Source organism: Triturus cristatus, chromosome 6, assembly GCF_964204655.1.
Source record: "Triturus cristatus chromosome 6, aTriCri1.1, whole genome shotgun sequence".
Taxonomy (NCBI): domain Eukaryota; kingdom Metazoa; phylum Chordata; class Amphibia; order Caudata; family Salamandridae; genus Triturus; species Triturus cristatus.
Window position 1 is genome coordinate 786,469,357 of NC_140589.1, and position 22,371 is coordinate 786,491,727.

Genomic DNA, 22,371 nt, shown 5'->3' on the forward strand with positions numbered 1-22,371 from the left:
TGTGGGAAACCAAGAAAAGAGCTCTGGTTCTAAGAATCAAAACCAGCCAGAACAACTACAAAGAACTATTCTCAATAGTAAATAAAAGTTCTCCAACTGCGGCAGCAAACAAAAGCATCATCCTATTGCAGGAACTCTGCAACAACCTCTTTGTCTACTTCCACAACAAAATATCAAAGTTCTACAGTAACTTAGGCTCTAAGTTAGACTCCCAGCCTAACCCAGCAAACACTATCGACCAACTGACCACCATCACCACAAACGAAGGACACCTGACCGACTGGAGCCCTCTCACCAACAAAGACACACCCTCAATCATGAAGACCGTCCACTCAGGGGTCCCCACCGACCTGTGCCCCACCACATCTACAACCTAGGAGGAACCACAATCACACATGCACTCACATCCAACATAAATACCTCTATCGATACCCCAGCCTTGCCAGAGAGAGGTAAACACAGGGAAGTCAATGCTCTCCTCAAGAAACTATTGGCTGACCCAAGCGAACTCAGCAACTACCGACCCATCTTCTGCAGAGTAATGGAGAAGGCAATCAACTGGCAACTGTTTAGCCACCTGGAACTCAACCAATTTTTGAACAACTCAGTCTGGTTTCCGCAACAACCACAGCACCGAAAACGCTGTCATTGCGGCCACAGATGACATCCGGTCCATCCTCAACTGAGGAGAAACTGCAGCACTCATCCGCCTTGACTTCTCTGTGACCTTTGGCACATCTCCCATTACACATTCATTACAAGACTACATGATACAGGAATACAAGAACCAGCACTCAAATGGTAACCTTATTCCTCATAGGACAAACCCAATGAGTAAGACTGCCATCCTACATCTCAAAACCCAAGGACCTTATCTGTGGAGTCCCACTAGGATCCTCACTCAGCCCAACCCTCTTTAACATATACATGACACCACTCACAAACATCATCAGGTCACAGGTAATCAACATCATCTCCTAGGCAGATGACACACAGATCATCATATTCTTGACAGACGACACCAACACCACTAGGAACAACTTCACTAAAAGTATGACCAGTGTGGTGAGTTGGATGAGAGAGAAATGCCTGAAGCTCAACACCAACAAGACGGAAGTACTGATCTTCAGTAACCAGAGCTCACGCTGGGACTCCTGATGGCCTATGAAGCCATCAGAAGGAGCTTCACCTATGGACCAGCCAGACCTTAGGGCTCATCCTGGAAAATAAGCTCACCTTGACATCACAGGTCAACACCATCACATCCTCTTGCTTCCACATCCTACGAATGCTGCAGAAGATCTTCATGAGCAGACTGGACTATGGATATGCAGTCTACACTGGAAGTTGTTTCAACCCACCTACTCCACAGACTCCAAACCATCCAGAATGCTGCTGCCAAACTCATTCTCAACCTCCCACATGGCACCCATAGCACATCACACCTAAGCGAGCTCCACTGGCTTCCCATCCAGAAACGATGCCAATTCAAACTTCTCACCCACATATTTAAGGCACTGCACAATACACAACCCACATTCCTCAACCACCGCCTACACTTCCACCAACCCACCAAGCAACTATACTGAGTATCACTATCACTCGCACCCCACTCACTGTAGGAGGCTGGCTCAGTATATAGTGTCCACCTATGGTGAGGCATTGTGCACTGAGTCCAAGCAATCCTTAGTAATAGTGTTTAGGTCTCTGAAAACCAAAGCTTTCAAAGAGTAGCTTTGGAGAGCAGCTAAGGCTTAAGCAGGAAGGTGTAAAGCTGTTGCATGTACCACTATGTCAGTCAGTAAGCTTTTCACACAATAAAGAACCACTTCTGATGGATACATCTGCCTGTGGATTCCTCACCTTTTGGATACCCCCTGCGCCAGCATTCCGCGGAAATTCTCTCCTAGCTCTCCCACGTTGATGAGGACGTCACAATAGCACAGCTCTGCTCGCGACTGCGTATGACGTGATTGGAGCCATAAGAAGACCTTGTCGGCATGCTGATGTCAGTTCCCTTTTTTCTGCGCCGTCGACGCGTAACGGTTTTTCTAGGGACTCTCCATTTTCTTTGTGATTACTTTGTTTCCTTGAAGTATTCTGATATGGCTAATTCTAAGAAGTCCGGATTCAAGCCCTGCAGGGAGTGTGGCAGTCACATTTCGATAACTGATCCCCATGATGATTGCCTTTGGTGCTTATCTTCTGATCATTACGGTGAAGGGTGTTGAAGCTGCAGGAAGATGAATCTGAAAGCTCTCAAAGAACTTGAGGCTTAACTCTGTATGGCCAAAGCCAAAAAGGAGAAGAGGGTTAGAAAGCGCACAAAGTTATTGTCTTCTCACACTTTGAGATCAAAAAGACGCAAGAAGTCGAAGAAGAGGCCTGGTTCTCGGCGTCATCCGTCGAAGAACAAGGTTTCGAGGTCGCCTTCTCCAGCTCAACGGCTTCCGAGGAAAGACTTTGTCTCCATCTCCTACTCCTTCTCCACAGGCGATGCTGATTCAATCTCCGGCTACGAGGTCGCTGGCGACGAGGGGCTCTTCGACACCTAAAGGTTCTCCGGCTCCCAGTAAGTCTCCGACGCCCAGGGAGTCGTCTCCTGTTCGTGTGGCTTCACCTGTGTGGGCGCCGTCTTCACCGGCACCGCAAATTCCAGATCAGCCTCAGGTGAAACTTGCTCAGGAAGGTACAGATCCATATCCTCATTTTCCTGGTCCTGGAACGAACCCTACGCATTTTTTAAATCCGATGTTTGGCATGTTTGCCAGAGCCTCTAATCCATCTGGTGCACCTTTGGGCCCTGTGGGTCCTTTGGCCTTTAATTTGGGTGTACCTCACCATTATACCCAGGCGCCCTTCGTGCCATTCTTGCCGATGACTCCGGCTTGGCATTTTCCGGATCTCGGTGCCGCCTCAAATTCGATCGACGCCGAGGTTTGAAACTGAAGGTCCTCCATCGACGCCGATGCCGTTGTCGCCTGCGCCGCGTCTGGTGCCGCCAACGCCGATTCAGAAGCAGTGCTCTAGGAGGGATGCACAGAGGCTGCTTAAAGAGGAGGGATATAGACAGGAACAGGAGGAAGGGGAAATTGTCGAATCTGTGGACAAGTTTGAAGGTTTACAGGAGGCCAGTGGATTGGATACTTCCCCTGAGTATGATCTCTCATCTCCGAAGGTTGGGGTATTTCAGGATGTTGCTCCTTATCACGTTGTAATAAGGAAAGCAGCTTAGTTGCTTGATCTGCAGTTACCTTCAGCTGAGGTAAAATCTAACATTCTGACTGAGGTTTTAAATACATCTTCTGCAGTTTCTGAGCCTCTGCTGCCCTTCAATGAGGCCTTAACAGAGCCTATTTTAGAAGTTTTGCGAAAACCTTTGACTGCTCCAGCAGTTTCCAGGTCCATTGCAAGAAGGTACAGGCCAGCTCCTGGGGATCCGGCATTTCTTTCATCACATCCGGCACCTGAAAGTCTGAGGGTCCAGGCTTCTTGCTCAAAACAATCTTCTGGTTCATTCCCAACCATTCTAGGAGATAGGGATTCTAAAAAAATTGAGGAATTGGCAAAGAAAGTATTTTCTTCTGCAAGTATGGCATTAAAGTCCACTAATGCTACCTGTTTACTTGGGAGATATATCCATGCTCTTATGGAATCTGTCAAGCAGTTAGCTCCAAAGTTGTCTGAAGATGATCGGAATAATTTCCTGGAGGCTCTTTCTGACACTCAGTCTGCGGCCCGTCAAGTTATACAATCGGGTCTGGACACGGCTGTCTCTGTGACTCATGTGATGGGGTCTTCTGTAGCAACAAGAAGACAAGCTTGGCTGAGGTCATCTGGATTTTCTCCTGATGTTCAGGCAACCCTGTTAGATTTGCCCTTTGATGGTTCAAGACTTTTTGACACGAAAGCTGACTCTGCCTTTCAACGCTTTAAGGATAGCCGAGCGACTGCAAGATCTCTGGGTCTTCAAACGCAGTCTAGAGGATACGGCTACCAGCGGTATCATGGATTTGGAAGGTCTGCTTTCTTTTGTGGCCACTAGCAACCTCAACAGGGCCAGCAGCAGAATCCTTTGTACAAATCGTACAGGGGTAAAAACAGGGGCCGTCTTAGACGAGCCCCTCGACAGCAGTCCTCCTACTCCTCCTCTTCTCCTCCCCCCACCATTGGTGCCTCAGGAAAGCAGTTCTAGATCCCCCATCTTAAAAACATGTTGTTTCTGTAGGGGGTCGGGTGTCCCACTTTTTACAAGATTGGAAATCGATTACGTCAGACTGTTGGGTTTTAAATCTTGTAGAGAATGGGTACACCCTGCCTTTTTTAGAGTTTCCTTCTCCTTACCTTCCTCACCAGGGTTGGTGTTCAGAAAACCACTTGCTGCTTTTGCAGCAGGACGTTTTTACCTTGTCAGAGAAAGGTGCGATAGAGGTGGTTCCGGAGCAGGAAAGGGGTCACGGGTGCTACTCCCGGTATTTCCTGATCCCCAAAAAGGACGTTCGATTGAGGCTGATCTTGGACCTCAGGATTTTGAAACTTTACCTCAGGCAGGAAAAGTTCAAAATGTTGACCTTGGCTCAGGTTCTTCTTGCGCTGCAACAGGAAGACTGGCTGGTGTCCATCGATATGCAGGATGTGTATTTTCATCTTCCCATCCTGAAGTTGCATCGGAAGTATCTCCGGCTCACGGTAGGATTGCAACACTACCAGTTTGCAGTTCTTCAGTTCGGTCTGACTTCCGCACCTCAAGTCTTTACGGAAGGTGATGGCAGTGGCAGCAGCACATCTCAGAAGGTCAGGGGTTCCTGTTTTCCCCTACCTGGACGACTGGCTGTTGAAGGCAGAGTCTCCGGAGTTGGTGTTGCGCCACTTGCAAGGAACAACGCAACTTTTGTTCAACTTGGGTTTCTCAATAAATGTACCCAAATCTCACCTGGTGCCTTCTCAGTGCTGCCTGTTCATAGGAACAATACTGGACACTACTGTGTGTCAGGCATTTCCGCCTCCGCAGAGGATTCTCGACATTCAGGAGATGATTCCTTTGTTTCACGATGGAGCAGTTGTTCCAGTCCTGAAGGTTCTACGCCTGCTCGGTCTGTTCGCTTCCTGCATGCTGTTGGTCAGTCATGCACGCTGGCATGTGAGGGCACTCCAGTGGTGCCTCCGCAGGCAGTGGTTTCAACACAATGGAGATCTCAGGGAGATGGTCATAATCTCCGGAGATGCTGCAGCGGAGCTGACTTGGTAGGGTGTGCTGGGCAGTCTGTCTCAGGGAAAGCCCTTTCAGCCTCCTCCGCCGGTGGCCACAGTGATCACGGATGCCTCCACTCTAGGGTGGGGTACTCATCTGGGGGATCTGGAGGTCAAAGTTCTTTTGTCTACAGAGGAAAGGTTGCTTCACATCAATCTTATGGAATTGCGGGTGATACGTTTGGTACTGAAGGCTTTCCTTCCTTCCCTTTGCGGTCATTCGGTTCAGGTCCTGACGGACAACACTACCGCGATGTGGTACATCAACAAACAGGAAGGTGTAGGGTCGTATCGCCTCTGCCGAGAGGCTCTGTGACTCTGGTCCTGGGCTCAAGGACTTCAGATATGGGTGTTTGCTAATCATCTAGCTGGTGTGCTAAATGTTCGTGCGGACAGTCTCAGTCGGCATTACTCAGCCGATCACGAGTGGCGGCTTCATCCGGAGGTGGTCCATCACATCTTCGAGATGTGGGGGTCTCCTCGGTTGGACCTGTTTGCTACTCACGAGAACGCGCACTGCCCATTGTTCTGCTGTCTCCAGTATCCGATGCAGGGAGCACTGGGGGGCACGTTTCAATTGGATTGGAGTTTGCAACTCCTTTACGCGTTTCCTCCCATACCCTTGATTCCTCGGGTTCTGATGAAAATTCCGGGCCCAAGTTATATTGATCGCTCCGGATTGGCCAAGAAGGGTGCGGTACACAGATCTACTTCACCTCTCATTGCACCCTCCGCTCCGTCTCCCTTTCAGGGCACACCTCCTCTAGCAATCGCGGGGGCAGGTTCTACACCCCCACCTCCAGAGCCTGCACCTTCATGCATGGAGATTGAACGGGTCAACCTGAGTTCCTTCTCTCTCCCACCAGATGTGGTGGATGTCATTTTATCATCCAGGAGGCACTCCACCAAATATGTGTATTCCTCCAGGTGGTGCAAATTTGTAAAGTGATGCGGAGAGAGATCCATTGAGCCTTTAAAGGCTTGGTTGTCTGATGTATTGAGTTTCTCTCTTTCCTTGGCCCAGCAGGGTTGTGCTGTGGCTACAGTTAAAGGTTATTTGTCTGCCTTATCGGCCTTTATTTGTTTGCCGGATCAGCCATCTTTATTCAAAGCTCCTGTAGTTATAAGGTTTATTAAGGGCCTTACAAATAAGTTTCCTCCCACTCCTTTCATTATGCCTCAGTGGGATTTAAATCTCATTCTTACCTTTTAAATGGTTTTCTCCATTTGAGCCTCTTCATAGTTGTCCTTTGAGGCTTCTCTCTTTTAAGACGGTTTTCTTGATTGCCATTACCTCAGCCAGGAGGGTAAGTGAGCTTCAGGCTCTTAGTTCTAAACCTCCATTCTGATGGATACATCTGCCAGTGGATTCCTCACCTTGTGAATATCCCCTGCGCCAGCAACATTCGGAAACTTTTGTAGCAGTCCACGCCGATGAGGTCGAAGACGACGTCACAGAGACACGGCTCCGCTCGCGACTCCGCTGACGTCACCGGCTCCATAAGAAGACCTCGTTGGCGTGATGACGTCAGTTCCCTTTTTTCCGCGCCGTCGACGCCAACGGATTTCGGGAATCTCTATCTGTAGCTTCACTGTTACTTTGTGTTTCTACAGGATTTCTCAGTTCCTTTTTCGAAAAAATGTCGACAAAGAAATCGGGCTTCAAGCCCTGTCGTGAATGTGGAAAACATATGTCGATCACGGATCCACGTGACGACTGTGTATGGTGTTTATCATCTGACCATGATGTGGATGGATGCTCTTGCTGTCGCAAGATGAGCTCCAAGGCTCTCAAGGAAAGGGAGGCGAAACTTTTCATCGCAAGGATGAAAAAGGAGAAGAGAGGAAGGAGGAAGTCGAGAACGAGGTCGAGGTCACGATCGAGGTCGAGGTCGGCGTCGTAGTCGACTTAGGGGCATGCTTCGAGATCCAAGAAGCACAAAAGGAAGAGGAGACATTCTTCTCGACGTCACTCTGACAAGAGTTCGGCTCCGAAGTCGAAGTCGCCTACTCGACGCCGTAAGGACTCTGTGTCTCCTTCACCCGTTCTGGATTCGCCTGCTGATCCTTCTTCTCCAGTGAATTCACCGGTTCATTCTCCGGCTCCGGCTACATCTGCGGCGCCGGCTCCATCTCCGACGCCAGTTCCATCCCCTGCTCTGGCTTCGTCTCCGGCTCCGTCCCTGGCTCCGGTTGAGGACTTTCAAGCACCGGGTGAGCCTTTGTTACCACAAATTCCACCGTCGGCGCCGGTTGGCCCGAGTCCGGTGATGGCAGATCAGTACCCTGCGTTCCCTGGACGGGGTCAGGACCCCACGCAATATTTAAATGCTATGTACGGGGTGTTTGAGAGCCATGTACTCCACTGGTGCACCTTCGGGTCTGATGGGTCCCATGGCCTTCAGTTTGGGGGTGCCTCAAGCCTATCCACAGGCCCCTTTCATGCCATTTTTTCCGGCGACGCCGTCTTGGCATCTACCGGCGCCTAGGACATCGACGCCGCTCCCTTCTTCCCCGGCGCCGGCTCGACCTCGTTCGACGCCGGCTGCTCCTGTGGATCCACGTTCAACGCCGACTCCGGCGCCGTCGGATTTGAACACGGCGCCGCCGACGCTGCTTGTACGAATCCGGTCCAGGAGGGAAGCTCAAAGGGTGCTTGATGAGCGAAGGTACCTTCTGGAAGAAGCAGAAGAAGGAGAGCTTGTGGAGTTTGATGAAGTTTTTGAAGAACTTAAAGAGGCTAGTGGATTGGATTTGTCTCCTGAGTGGGAAATTACTCCACCTTCCGATGAACCCTCGAAGGATGTGGCTCCATATCATGTAGTCATTAAGAAGGCAGCTGAATTGTTAGATCTTCAGTTGCCTACTACTGAATTTAAATCAAATATTCTAACGGAGGTACTGCATTCTCCTACTACAGTTTCAGAGCCATTATTGCCTTTTAATGAGGCCATTATAGATCCTGTGATGGAGGTGTGGCGTAAGCCTTTTTCTGCTCCCGCAGTTTCTAAGACAGTTGCTAGGAGGTACAGGGCAGCTCCAGGGGACCCTGAGTTCTTAACATCACATCCATCGCCTGAGAGCCTGGTGGTTCAGGCTGCTTGTTCAGGAAAATCTAAGGGTGCTTTTCATCAGGTTCCAAGTGACAGAGAGGCTAAAAAGTTAGATCAGTCAGCCAAAAAGGTCTTTTCATCGGCCAGCATGGCACTTAAATCAACAAATGCCACTTGCCTTTTGGGACGCTATATTCATGCGCTCATGGACTCTGCAAAGAAACTGGCGCCAAAACTATCTGAGGAGGATAGGGTTGGCTTTAATGAGGTCTTGACGGATGCCCAGGCAGCAGCACGTCAGGTGATACAAAGTGGACTGAACACGGCGGATTCAGTGGCAAGAGTCATGGGGTCTTCTGTTGCCACTAGGAGGGGTGCGTGGCTGAAGTCTTCTGAGTTTTCCCCGGATGTACAGTCAACACTGTTGGACTTGCCATTTGATAGCTCTGGATTGTTTGGCAAAAAGGCGGATGCTGCTCTTGAACGTTTTAAAGAAAGCAAGGCTACGGCTAAGTCTTTGGGCCTTCAATCCCAGTCAAGGGGATCGTTTAAAAGATACAGGGGTTTCGGAAGGGCAACCTTTCGTTCCTACAGGCAGACCCAACAGCAACAGCAGCAACAGCAGCAAGGCTCTCTGTATAAGGGATACAGAGGCAGAATCAGGGGTCGCACACATGCCGTCAGCTCTCCTCCTCCTCCTCTTCCTCAGCCCCTCCCACCACCGCAAAGCAGCCCTAGATCCGCCATTCTGGATCATGCTGGTCCTGTGGGGGGCCGGCTTACCCATTTTCTACAAGATTGGGAATCTGTTACTACAGATCTTTGGGTTCTAGATCTTGTAGAAAATGGGTTCGCCCTTCCCTTTCGGGAATTCCCTCCAACTTGCCCTCCTTGTCAAGGGGCTTGCTCAGAGAACCACCGTCTTCTCCTACAGGAGGAAGTCCTGAAGTTACTCCAGAAAGGTGCGATAGAGGTGGTTCCAGAGCAGGAGAGGGGTCAGGGATGCTACTCCCGGTATTTCCTGATTCCGAAAAAGGACGGCAGATTGCGTCCGATATTGGACCTCAGGATCTTGAATCTTTATCTGAAGCAAGAGAAGTTCAAGATGCTCACCCTTGCGCAGGTTCTTCAAGCGCTGAATCAGGAGGACTGGATGGTGTTGATCGACTTGCAGGATGCGTATTTCCACATCCCCATCCTGAAGTCGCACAGGAAGTATCTCCGGTTTACGGGAGGATCGCAACATTATCAGTTTGCGGTCCTGCCGTTTGGTCTTACTACTGCACCCTGAGTCTTCACGAAGGTGATGGCAGTGGTGGCAACCCATCTCAGAAGTTCGGGGATTTCCGTTTTCCCCTATCTGGACGACTGGCTGATCAAAGCGGAGTCGCCAGAGAAGGTGCTACATCATCTGCAGGATACAGCTCAGCTGTTGTTCAAATTGGGCTTCTCGATAAACGTGCCCAAATCTCACCTGGTGCCCTCTCAGCGCAACCTGTTTATAGGTGCGGTACTGGACACTACTGTGTGTCGAGCATTCCCTCCTCCTCAAAGGATTCTCGACATACAGGAAATGATTTCTTTATTTTGCAATGGAGCGGTCGTTCCAGTCCTGAAGGTCCTTCGCCTGCTCGGTCTGTTTGCTTCCTGCATTCTGTTGGTCAACCATGCACACTGGCACATGAGGGCGCTCCAGTGGTGCCTCCGCAGGCAGTGGTATCAGCACAAAGGAGATCTCAGGGAGTCTGTGAGGGTCTCCGGAGAAGCTGCGGTGGATCTGTCTTGGTGGAGCGTGGGGGCAATCTGTCCCAAGGAAAGCCTTTCCATCTACCTCCATCGGTGGCCACAGTGATAATGGATGCATCCACTTTAGGGTGGGGTGCGCATCTGGGGGATCTGGAGATCAAAGGACTTTGGTCTCCAGAGGAAAGTTTGCTTCACATCAACCTTCTGGAATTGCGGGCGATTCGTTTGGCACTCAAGGCCTTCCTCCCTTCCCTTCGCGGTCAGTCTGTTCAAGTCCTGACGGACAACACTACCGCGATGTGGTATGTCAACAAGCAGGGAGGAGTGGGGTCGCGTTGTCTCTGCAGAGAGGCTCTGCGTCTATGGTCCTGGGCTCAGGACCATCAGATTTGTCTGATGGCAAATCATCTGGCCGGGGTGCTGAACGTACGTGCGGACAGTTTTAGTCGGCAGTTTTCCATCGACCACGAGTGGAGGCTCCATCCGGAGGTGGTTCGTCACGTTTTTCGGACGTGGGGGACTCCTCGGATAGACCTATTCGCCACCCGCGAGAACGCGCACTGCCCGTCATTCTGCAGTCTCCAGTATCCGATGCAGGGAGCGTTGGGGAACGCGTTTCAGTTGAGTTGGGGCTCACGACTCCTTTACGCGTTTCCACCCATACCCTTGATTCCTCGGGTTCTGAGGAAGATTCACCAAGACCGGGCCCAAGTCATTTTGCTCACCCCGGGTTAGCCAAGAAGGGTGTGGTTCACAGATCTTCTCCACCTCTCCTCGTGCCTTCCGCTCCGTCTCCCTCTGAGGGCAGACCTCCTCTCGCAATCGGAGGGGCAGGTTCTACACCCCCACCTCCAGAGCTTACACCTTCATGCCTGGAGATTGAACGGGGCAACCTGAATTCTTTTTCTCTCCCGCCTGATGTGGTAGATGTGATTTTGTCTGCCAGACGTCATTCCACCAAATCTATCTATTCCTATAGGTGGTCTAAATTTGTTATCTGGTGTGGAGAGAAGCCAGTTGATCCTTTGAGGGCTTGTTTATCTGACATTCTGCAGTTTGCCCTTTCTCTTGCTCAGCAAGGATTTGCTGTGGCTACTGTTAAGGGATATTTATCAGCTTTGTCGGCTTTCCTTTGCCGGATCAACCGTCATTATTCAAATCACCTATTGTTCTACGATTTCTCAAGGGCCTCACAAACAGGTTTCCTCCTACTCCCTTTATTGTGCCTCAATACCTTGTCTTGACTTATCTTATGGGTTCTCCTTGCGAGCCCTTACACAAGTGTCCTTTGAGGATGTTATCTTTTAAGACGTTTTTTTCATTGCAATCACCTCGGCAAGGAGGGTAAGTGAGCTTCAAGCTCTAATTTCAAAACCCCCGTTTTTGACCATTCATGCTGAAAGAATGGTACTCAGGACCAGGGCTGCATTTCTGCCTAAGGTGGTAACTCCCTTCCATCTGGGGCAGTCCATTACCCTTCCTTCCTTCTACCCTCCCCCTCACCCTTCCAAGGAGGAGGAGAGGCTTCACCGCTTGGACCCTAAGAGGGCGGTGAGCTTCTATCTGGACAGGACTAAAGACTTCAGAGTTGATGACCAGCTCTTCGTGGGCTTTGTTGGCTGCAGGAAGGGCAGAGCGGTGCACAAGCGCACCCTTTCCAGATGGATTGTCTTGTGCATCAAGATATGCTACTCTTTGGCTGGTAAGGAACCTCCAGAGGTTTTAAGGGCCCATTCCACTAGAGCTAAGTCTTCCACTTCTGCTTTGTCTAGGGGTGTTCCTGTGGAGGACATTTGTAGGGTGACAACTTGGGCCTCCCTCCACACTTTCGCAAAACATTATTGCTTAGACACTGAGGTGAGGAGGGACAGATATTTTGCTCCTTTCCGTCCTTCAGGACTTTATGGTGTAGAAGGGTGGACACCCTCCTCCGGGAGTGGGACTGCTGTGGGAATCTATTCACAAGGTGAGGAATCCACTGGCAGATGTATCCATCAGAAGAACAAGTTACTTACCTTCGGTAACGCTTTTTCTGGTGGATACAGTATCTGCCTGTGGATTGCTCACTGACCCACCCGCCTCCCCGTTGTCCACCCTTGTATACCTTCAGTATATGATGGTGTTTCAAAATGTATTTGTTACTATCAAAGGCAGTGTGTTATTTCTTTTGCCTTTCTATTTATTCTCCACACTGTGTGTGTTGCTTGTATATTATGTACTGCGTATACTGTGTATATATTGCTGTCAGTCCGTCCGTGTGCCTCGAAGGCACGGAAAAAAAGGGGGGAACTGACGTCACCACACCGACGAGGTCTTCTTATGGAGCCGGTGACGTCAGTGGAGTCGCGAGCGGAGCCGTGTCTCTGTGACGTCGTCTTCGACCTCATCGTCGTGGACTGCTACAAAAGTTTCCGAATGTTGCTGGCGCAGGGGATATTCACAAGGTGAGGAATCCACAGGCAGATACTGTATCCACCAGAAAAAGCGTTACCGAAGGTAAGTAACTTGTTCTTCTTGACCATTCATGCAGATAAGTTGGTTCTTAGGACCAGGGCTGCTTTCCTTCCTAAGTTGATTACCCCTTTTCATTTGGGACAGTCCATTACCTTACCTACCTTCTATCCTCCCCCTTTTCCCTTCCAAGGAGAAGGAGAGACTTCATCATTTGGATCCTAAAAGAGCTGTCAGCTTTTATTTGGACAGAACAAAGGATCTGAGACTGGACAATCAGCTCTTTGTGGGCTACTTTGGGCGAATGAAAGGCAAAGCTGTGCACAAGCGGACTCTCTCTATGTGGACCATCTTGTGCATCAAGATCTGCTACACCTTGGCCAAGAAGGACCCGCCTGAAGGTATCAGAGTTCATTCTACCAGAGCTAAGTCATCTTCTTCTGCTTTGGCTAGAGGTGTTCCTGTTATTGATATTTGTAAGGCAGCAACGTGGGCCTCCCTCCACACCTTTGCAAAGCATTACTGCTTAGATTCGGAGGTTAAGAGGTACGGCCATTTTACTCATTCTGTGCTGCAAGATTTTTTGGTCTAGTCATGTGGACACCCTACTCTGGGTGTGGTACAGCTTTGGGATTATATTCAAAAGGTGAGGAATCCACAGGCAGATGTATCCATCATAAGAACAAGTTACTTACCTTCGGTAATGCTTTTTCTGGTGAATACAGTATCTGATGGGAGATTCCTTCAGGCTAGAATGCAGGTTGATTCCTTGGTAACTCGGAGGATACACAGCCGCGGAGTTGCAGATCTTTGGAAAAGCACAGGGACAAATATGCAGCAGGATTCTTCCTAACGGGAGTACTCTTGCCGTGAGTCCTGGCTTGAAGAACAGCAGAGTTCCTATGTCCACCAGCAGAAGAATCTTTGTACAATCTTCAGCGAAAGGCAGTTGGTTCCAGAAGTTGGTGTCGGGGCAAATCTAAGGACCCACCCTCACGAGAGCCCTTAAGTAACCCTAAAAAGGGGAAAGACCTCTTTTCTGGTGACCCACCTATCAGAGGAGGTCAGAGACGCTACTCAGCTGTCCTAGCCAGTCAGATGCTCCCAGGGGCCAAGATACAACATGGCAGAATCAAGTGGCAACCTGGAGGAGCTCTGGACACCTCCCTAGGGTGGAGGTGGCCAGGGGGGTGGTCACTGTCCTTTGTGTAGTTTTGCGCCAGAGCCAAGGGTTCCTGAACTGGATAAACTGGGTTATGCATGGAGGGCACCAAATGTGCTCTTCAATGCAGTCTGGTGGTGCTCGGAAGCACCCCTACCCTACCTAATTCTAAAGGAAAGGTGGTCACACCTCTCCTTCACAGGACATCCCTTGTTCAGCCTCCCTGCCCGAGTGATGTTCATCAGCAGGGGGGCAGAACACTGCCGAGAGTCGGCAGATGTTTGCTGGATTCTGAACATTCCTTTGGGTGTTCAACATGAATAAACAATTTTGAGTACAACCTTATAGTGTAAGCAGTTGAATTTGTTTGCATTAGTAATTGTTGTTCATAAAGGTGGCGGCAGCAGCACGGGCTGGCAGTCAGGTTTTAAGCGCAGTGACTGGTATACAAGGGAAACCTTACATCTGAAGTGAAGGGTGCATGCACCTTGGCACACAGAGTGCAATGGCAGCTCTGCAGACAGAGTTTGCATGGGCTCCTATGAGTGGCACAATAGTCAGGTCTCTGCAGGATGGGAGCTGGGCACATGGCCTTCTTCAGAGCATCAAAGGCCTCTTGGTAGCTAACTGTCCTATTCACCTTCTTAGGCACTGTCATAGAGTTGAGATTATTAAGGGGCATCACAATGGACCGATACCCCTTAACAAATCCTCTCTAGTACCCAGACAGGCCCAGAAAAGCTCGGACATGAGTCTGAGTATTGGGAGCAACCCAATCCACAATAGGTTGAATTTTGCTCTCCTATGGCTGAACTTGAAATCTACCTACCAGTTGGCCCAAGTATACAACCTTGCTCTGCCATATCTGACAATGACCTTGATAGTGAGGCCTGTCTTCTGCAGGGCCTCAGGTACATTGCTGAGGTATCCCAGGTGATCCTCTCAGGTGGAGCTAAAGACAGCTATATCATCTAGATCGGGCTTCTCCAACGAGTAGCTCGTGAGCTACTGGTAGCTCTCAAGCTACCTGTAAGTAGCTCTTCTGTGTGCAACCCTGTGAAGTAGATTAGAAGCTTTTGCTTGGCTGAAATAGCGTATGTCTACTTACACTGAAAAGCATTAATTTCAAGACTAAAATGTGTGTGTTTTCAGGACTTATTAGCTGATGTTTTGAAAATGTGTTGAATTTCCTTGATACATTTGAAGCGGATATTTGAGTGATTAAAAAAATGGTATTGGGGGGAACCTATTGTTAATATTAACTAGGTGAATTGCAGGATTGGCTTTTTTATTTCACACATGCAAAGGCATTCCACACTGGCAAAGCGTTTTCACATCATTGCCGACTATCCTGCCTGATGGACTGAGGGGATCACAGCTGGTAATTTTGAATATGGTGGCCACTAATGAATGTAATCTTGTGTTATGTGGCTATCATTCCATCTCTAATAATATTAGTAGCACAGGAGGATTTATACTGAACATAAGTAGCTCTTATTTCAGAAAAACTTGGAGAACCCTGCTGCACTAAATCTTCCATACCTGACAGAACTTTATTCACCATCCCCTGAAATGTGGAAGGTGCATTTTTCAAACCAAAGGGCATTACAGTAAACTGGACGTGCCCTCAAGGGGTTGAAATGATGTCTTAGGTTTTGCAGCTTCTGTGAGTCTGAACGGCCAATAACCTGCAGTCAGGTCAAAGGTGCTGAGATACTTGTCAGAAGACAGAATAAATATAAATTCATCTGCCCTGGGGATTGGACGGGCATTGGTCTTAGTGACTGCATTGAGGTCACTGTAGTCTGTACAAAACCTCATCACTCTCTTTCCGCCCTGCGAAAGAGGTTTTGTCACAAAGACTTCTGGACTAGCCCAAGGGCTATCTGAAGGCTCAATGGCCCATAACTCCAACATCTTTTGGACCTCTGTCCTGAATCAATCCCTGACATGGTCAGGCTGCCTGTAGATTGTAATCTTCTCAGGCAGATTGTCACCTTTGTCCACCTCATGTGCACACCAGGTAGTCTGACTGGGTGTAAGAGTAAAGAGTCCAGGGAACGAACTGAGAACCTGTCTGCAGTCAGCTTGTTGCTAGTCAGTGAGGCTGTCTGCAAATACCACTCCAACAACTGACCCATCAAGAGGGTTGTGTGAGGAGAGATCAGTGAGAGGGTCACTCTCTTTCTCCTGTCCCTCCTCAGGAGCCATGAGCAAGCACATGTCAGTCCTGTCGTAATAAGGTTTTAGATGGTTCACATGAAGCATCCTGTGGGGGATTCTATGAGTACCTAGGTTCAATAGATAGGTTACCTTACCTTTCTTCACTAAGATAGTATGGGGCAACTCCATTTGTCTTGTAGTGCCCTTGGGGCCACAGGCTCCAGGACCCATATTGTTGCCCTGGCTGGTAAACAGTCAGAACAGCCTTTTGGTCATGCCACAACTTCTTTGAAGTTGCTTTCTGGCCTCCAGGCTTATGCTGACCTTCTTCATTTACTCAGCCATGCATGAACGCAGGCTTAGTTCATAATTCACAATTTCTTGCTTGGGAGGTTTGAGAGGCTTCCCACATACCTCCTTCCCTAGAGCAACTGGACCCCTAACTGGATATCCAAACAGCGGTTCAAAGGTACTGTACCTGACTCCCTTCTGTGGAACCTCTCTGTACGCAAAAAGAAGGCAAGGTAATAGGACATGCCATCCCCTCCTGAGCTTGTCATATAGTCCCATAGTCATACCTTTCAGGGTTGTGTTGAACCTTTCAACCAACCCATTGCATTGTGGATGGTAAGGTGTGGTAAATTTGTAATTTACTCCACATTCTTTCCACATGGCTGTCAAGTTGCCAGACATTAAGTTTGCATCTCTGTCTGACAACACCGCCTTAGGACATTCCACTCTGGTAAATATTCCCAGGAGGGCCTTGGCCACTGCAGGAGCTGTAGTGGACCTAAGGGGAAAAGCTTCTGGGTATCTGGTGGCATGGTCCACCATCATCAGGATTTCACTGTACCCAGATGCAGTTTGAGGGTCTAGGGGACCAACAATGGTAATCCCTACCCTTTCAAACGGGACTCCAACCACTGGTAATGGGATTAAAGGGGCCTTTTTAGCGCCACCTGTCTTACCACTGGCTTGAGAGGTGACACAGGAGCGACAAAACTCCTTTGTATCTTCGGACATATGGGGATAGTGAAAGCGTGGGACAAGCCTGTTCCAAGTCTTGCATTGCTCAAGATGCCCTGCAAGGGGTATGTCATGTGCAGGGGTCAAGAGGAACTCCCTAAACCTCTGAGGAACAATCAACCTCCTGGTGGCACCAGCTTGGGGTCCTTAGCCTCAGAATAAAGGTGTTCATTCACCCAATAGACTTTGTGGGTCCCATTGACATCCCCTTGCTCTGCAGCATCTTGCTGTCTAAGGCTCTCAAGAGAAGCACAGGATTTCTGATCCAGGCTCAATTCCTCCCTGGAGGGGCCCCCTGCTCCCAGCAGCTCTGCCAGGTCAGGACTAAGTTCCTCTGAGGCAGTTCCCTCAACAGGGGCAATATCATCTTCCTTAGAACACTGATCCTCACATGAATCTGGTGGGAAGGATAACTTTGTACCGTTTTTACCTCTCTTGTTGGTAGCACTGTGGGCCATTATTGCAGGCTCCACTGCTCCTTGATCTTCCTGCTTCTTGGCCTGTGTTCCCGTCATTGCAAACACATTTATTTTCAGATATTCCAAGTCTGGCTACATGAGCCCTCAACTCAACTTCAGCCCATGCTAACATTTCCAAATCATTGCCCATAAGACACTCTACAGGAATATTAGAGGATACCACAACCTTTTTAGGGCCAGTAACCCTCCCCCAGCTGAAATTGATCACTGCCATGAGGTGGCTATTAGTGATATTGCCTGCATTGGTTGCTTGGTAAGTGTGCTCAAGTAATTCTCAGGTGACACCAGTTTTTCAGTCACCATTGTGACACTGGCACATGTATCTCTGTAAGCTATTGCTACCACACCATTTATGAGGGGATAATGCCTGTATTTCCTTATACTTTGAGGCCAGGCAGCCAAAGTGGCAAGATCAATGACACCCTCTGATACCAGGGCAGCCTCAGTGACTTCTCTGACTAGGCCACAGCTCACTGTTGTCCCCAAGGTGAACCCAGCTACACCCTGTGGTGATTTACTGCTACTAGGGCTATTGCTAGGGGCACTACGGGGAGTAGTAGCAGTCTTGGTGCCTGTCCTAGGACAAATTGGGCCATTTGTCCCATGGTCTTTTTGCTTACAAATGAAGCACCACAGAGGTTTGTTACTAGTGGAAGAGGCTTGTGACCCACCCCCAGAGGAATATTTTTGTGGACCTGTAGAAGACTCTTTTTTGTTTTCTTTAGGCTTCTTCCCATCGTTCTCATGGGTTTAGATTTATATTTCTTTTTCTAGTCACCCCCACTATGAGACTTATTGCCCACCCTGGTGCAAATCCATTTGTCTGCCTTCTTTCCAAATTCTTGGGGTGAAGTCAGTTCAGAGTCCAACAGGCATTGGTGCAGTTTCTCAGAAACACAGTTATTAAGCATGTGCTCTCTCATTATCATACTATACAGTCATGTATATTACTACCATGTAACCAGTCTATCTGATAGAGACATCTAGCCGCAGATTCCTTAACTTTTGAATTCTCCCTAGGCGCCAGTCTGGATCTGGAAATTTTTTCAGTCATATAAGTCCCCTCCGGCGGGTGGACGTCAGTTTTTTTTCTTTTCCGTGCTGCAACGCAGATCCAGAGAAGCTTATCTGTGGCCGTTTTTCAGCCTGCTGTGACAAACTTTTTTCGGTTCTTCTCTGATATTTCTTGATTGATATGAAGAATACGGAATACAAGGCCTTTGCTTGTGCTTGGCCCTTTTGGTCCACAACATCTCTTTCCCTTTGGAAGATAGATATTTCCCTTTGGAGGATAGACGATAGTATCTGATAACTCTCAGATGGTTATTTCTGGGTCTTTTCCGCCTTTTCCCTCAGAGCTCGATTTTTTCGAGCCAATACAGTGGTTTAATATTTACATATTCTGCGATAGTGATCATAGGTACCATCAAGAGTCAGGCTCTTTTCCTATTGTTCCTATGTACATGTAGTCAATTGTTGATTTTGATCGGTTGGTTCTCTTTGTGAACTGCCAGAGGATTAGTTTGCAGACCCTCCTCCTGTGGGTATAGCTATGGTATTTAATTCAAAAGTTAAGGAATCTGCGGCTAGATGTCCCTCAGATGTACAAGTTACTTACCTTTGGTAACGTAATATCTGGTAGAGACACAATCTGGCCACAGATTCCTTAACGCCCTGCCCATTCTCCCTGCTCTACACAGGGAGAATGAGACAAAGGGTTATATCCTCTCAGGAAATGGTGACTCTACAAATATTTATTGTTGTTCATGGGTCTTGTATTGGTATTGTCATGCCTCTCACTTCAATTGGTGAGTGGCCTGTAGAGTGGAGGGTGTTCTTCTTTTTAAGGATGGTTCTGCTTCAGGGTGCAGGGTTTCACTTAGCCTAAGCATCATTAATTAACAAGGGGGTTTTACCATAAACCCTTTGGGTGGTATTGGCGTACCATTTCATGTTGTTTGTAATTTGTGTTTTAAAAGATTTTGTTTTTGGGCACACTGTTTGGACAGCCAGTTTCTGTAGGGGCTCCGTGTTCTGGCGCTGGAGTTTTCACAGAAGAAAGTGAAGTCTGCCCTCCGGAAGGGACTTATATGGCTCCACCGATGTCGTGTTCGGAGATGAAGTCACCGCGGAGCTGTATGACACCATTCCCCGGCGTCTAGGCTGGCACCTGGAGAGAATTCAAAAGTTAAGGAATCTGCGGCTAGACTGTGTCTCTACTAGATATAGCACTACCGAAGGTAAGTAACTTTTACTACGTTACCTAAGGTAAGTAACTTGTACATTTAGCAATTTTTTTGGGGTGAAGCCTGGAATAACAAGGCCAATTTCAGCAACAGCCAAAGTGAGTGTTGTGCAAGCCCATACTGTGTGGAACTCTGCTTGTAAACCTGATTGCTGTGCTCGGTTTCTCGCTCTTAGATATCCCTGTCCAGGGTGAGGAAGAAGCACTTCCAGCTGAAGGCGACACAAAGGGGTCCTACTACTTGGCGACACCACGCGCATTGGCCTGCTGGCTGTTCTTGCCCTACTTCTTCAAATGACCATATCATCTTTGTACAGTTGTAGCAAAGTGTACACCCACAACCAGAGGTCATAGTCCAACTCGCCCCCATCATCTCTCTCTCCCACCGCCAAACTCTCCGAGCTTATATAAAAGCTTGTTGTGATTTTGTTTACGAATTGCTAGCTCCCGCAGAACCGCTTTTAGAACCAGTCAAACCAGAGTGAGGCTAAAAAAGCATTTTCAATAGCTCTACATTACTCGAAGGGCTTGGGATTGAAATCAGGTGGCTGTCCTGTGGCACTGAGTCTGCCGTCTTCACAAGAGTGGAGGTGCTACTTACTTGCTGTTTAGCCAAGAACTGGCACCAGTGTTCACCAGTGAAAAGACATTGTGACAAACCTGCCTGTCAGTTATGGCCCTTCATGCCCTAGCTTGATTTATTCATCCTGCGCAATTTAGTGCTTTAAGGCAGCATGCTGGAATTTCATTAAACATTCATACATTCCTATAGGTTACAACCAGTGACCAAAGCTGCATGGTGGTTCAGATTGGCAGGTCAGGGAATCCCCTCAAACAACAGTACCTGCTTCTTCTCCTTTGATAACTTGATGCAAGAAACTGTAACCACCAGAGGTGTATGTTTGTGTACCATATTATACACTAGTATATCTGATATGCAATCTGATATATGGTGAACTCATGACTCAAAATGATGTACCCAGTTTGTGTGCAGCTTTCCTATAGTTCTGTTTACCATTTGTAAATCAAATAATAATCTAGAGTTCCTTTAATGCAGCAGTACACTACTTAAGTTTAGTCGTATTTCTGTAGTGAAGAACACATGACCACACTAGTAGTATTTTATAAAATAGCTATGCATTGCTTTTTCCAAGATTCCTTACGTGGCCTCGCGACAGGGGGGCTTATTTACAAGCCATTTGCGCCACCGGTGCGTCACTTTTTGTGACGCACCAGCAGCGCAATCTCCTGCCCCATATTTACAAGGACAGGTAAAGACACCCTCCTTGGCTGTACGTGTCCTTGTAAATATGGCCCCTTTATACGCAAAACTTTGCTTGAAAGGGGCGTGCCATGGATGTTGCTGTGGGTGTTCCCACGCAACACCTACGGGTTCTGTCACATTTCCAGATTTACGAGAAATCGTAAACGTGGTAATGTGTCTGAAAGCTACGCCTCCCCAGGGGAGACGTAGGGAGGCACTTTTTTCCTCTTTCTAAGCGTGCTGCATTCTGCAACACACATAGAAGGAGGAAATCACCTCTTGTGATTGTTTATGTGCAGAAAGGTGTCACAGCAAAGGGTACGCCCACACCAGAGGTCGTAGTTCAAGGTGTCCCTTCCTGCACATAAACAATCATTGAAAAAAATGACGAATTACAACTGCTATGTGTGCTGCATTAAGCAGCACACATAGAAGTTTCAAAACACCATTTCAGATTGTTTATGTGCAAGAAGGGACACCTTCCTGCACATAAACAATCATTCCCCTCAGTGTGGCGCATGCCAGAAAATTGTGCGCCAGCTTAGGGGAGAGCAAAGGGATCCGTCATATTGTTGTAGATAAGATGCATTCCTGTGCTTCGGAATTAACGCAGCGTGGCGCAGCCAAATGGCTTGTGGCACCGCGCTGCGTTAATTCCTTGTAAATGAGGCCCAGGTACTTACCTTAACCACTTAAGGGCTTCATTGAACAGCTATGCATTGCTTTGCTGCCTCCATTGGGCCAGCTTTATCGTCTGGTGTAATATTGAAAACTGCTCTAATAATTTCATTTTTTCCATGTTAGACTTTTTGAACAGTTAATCTTTTGACTAGACCAGTCCTGTTGTGCAGCCAACAGACCCCTTCAATAAACCGAACGGCTTCAAGACAATATAACACCTGCCAAACAATAGGTCAATGAGTTAATATACTTTCTGCTGCTTTGTGTGTATGTGTGTGTGTACTAAGTGATACCTAATGACGCATAATTACTATTCACCTTTCACTACACACCATACCACACAATTCCACTCCACAAATCCACTCCACACATTTCCACGCCACATAATTCTACAAATAACAATTCCAATCCAAACCACATAATTCCACTACACACCACATACGTACACTTCATAACACATGGGTAAAAGACATTGCCATTTACAACGCCAATAGCTCTAACTCAAGCAATTGCGAGACCTATTTCATTTTCAATGCTTGTTGAATAAATGTTGAATTTACCTGTTGTGTTTACTTCTATTGCAGAGCTGTTCTTGATGGATATCCTGTCACGAAAAAACAAGTAGATATTTTAGAAGCACAGAGCATTATACCAGTGAAAATCATAGAACTTAAAATAAACACGAAGGAGGTGTTAAAAAGAGGGCTACTGGATAAGAAGAACTCTGACAGGTAGTTATGCACATTACAGACATGCAACTAAACAACCATACATACATGTGACTGCTAAATTGAATAGTATCATTTTTAATAAGAAGTTTATGCAAATTAATCAACACTGGTAAAGAACAA

General features: G+C 48.0%; 1 protein-coding gene across 6 annotated transcripts in view; it reads left to right on the forward strand.

Annotated features, from left to right (window-relative positions):
* AK9 (adenylate kinase 9) overlaps positions 1–22,371 on the forward strand; it is a 1,219,082-nt gene that overhangs the window by 991,908 nt on the left and 204,803 nt on the right. For all 6 annotated transcript variants that reach the window (XM_085611347.1, XM_085611348.1, XM_085611351.1 and 3 more), the window contains one exon: positions 22,105–22,251. In XM_085611347.1, the coding sequence (XP_085467473.1) occupies positions 22,105–22,251 (147 nt within the window). The remainder of the gene's footprint in view (positions 1–22,104; positions 22,252–22,371) is intronic.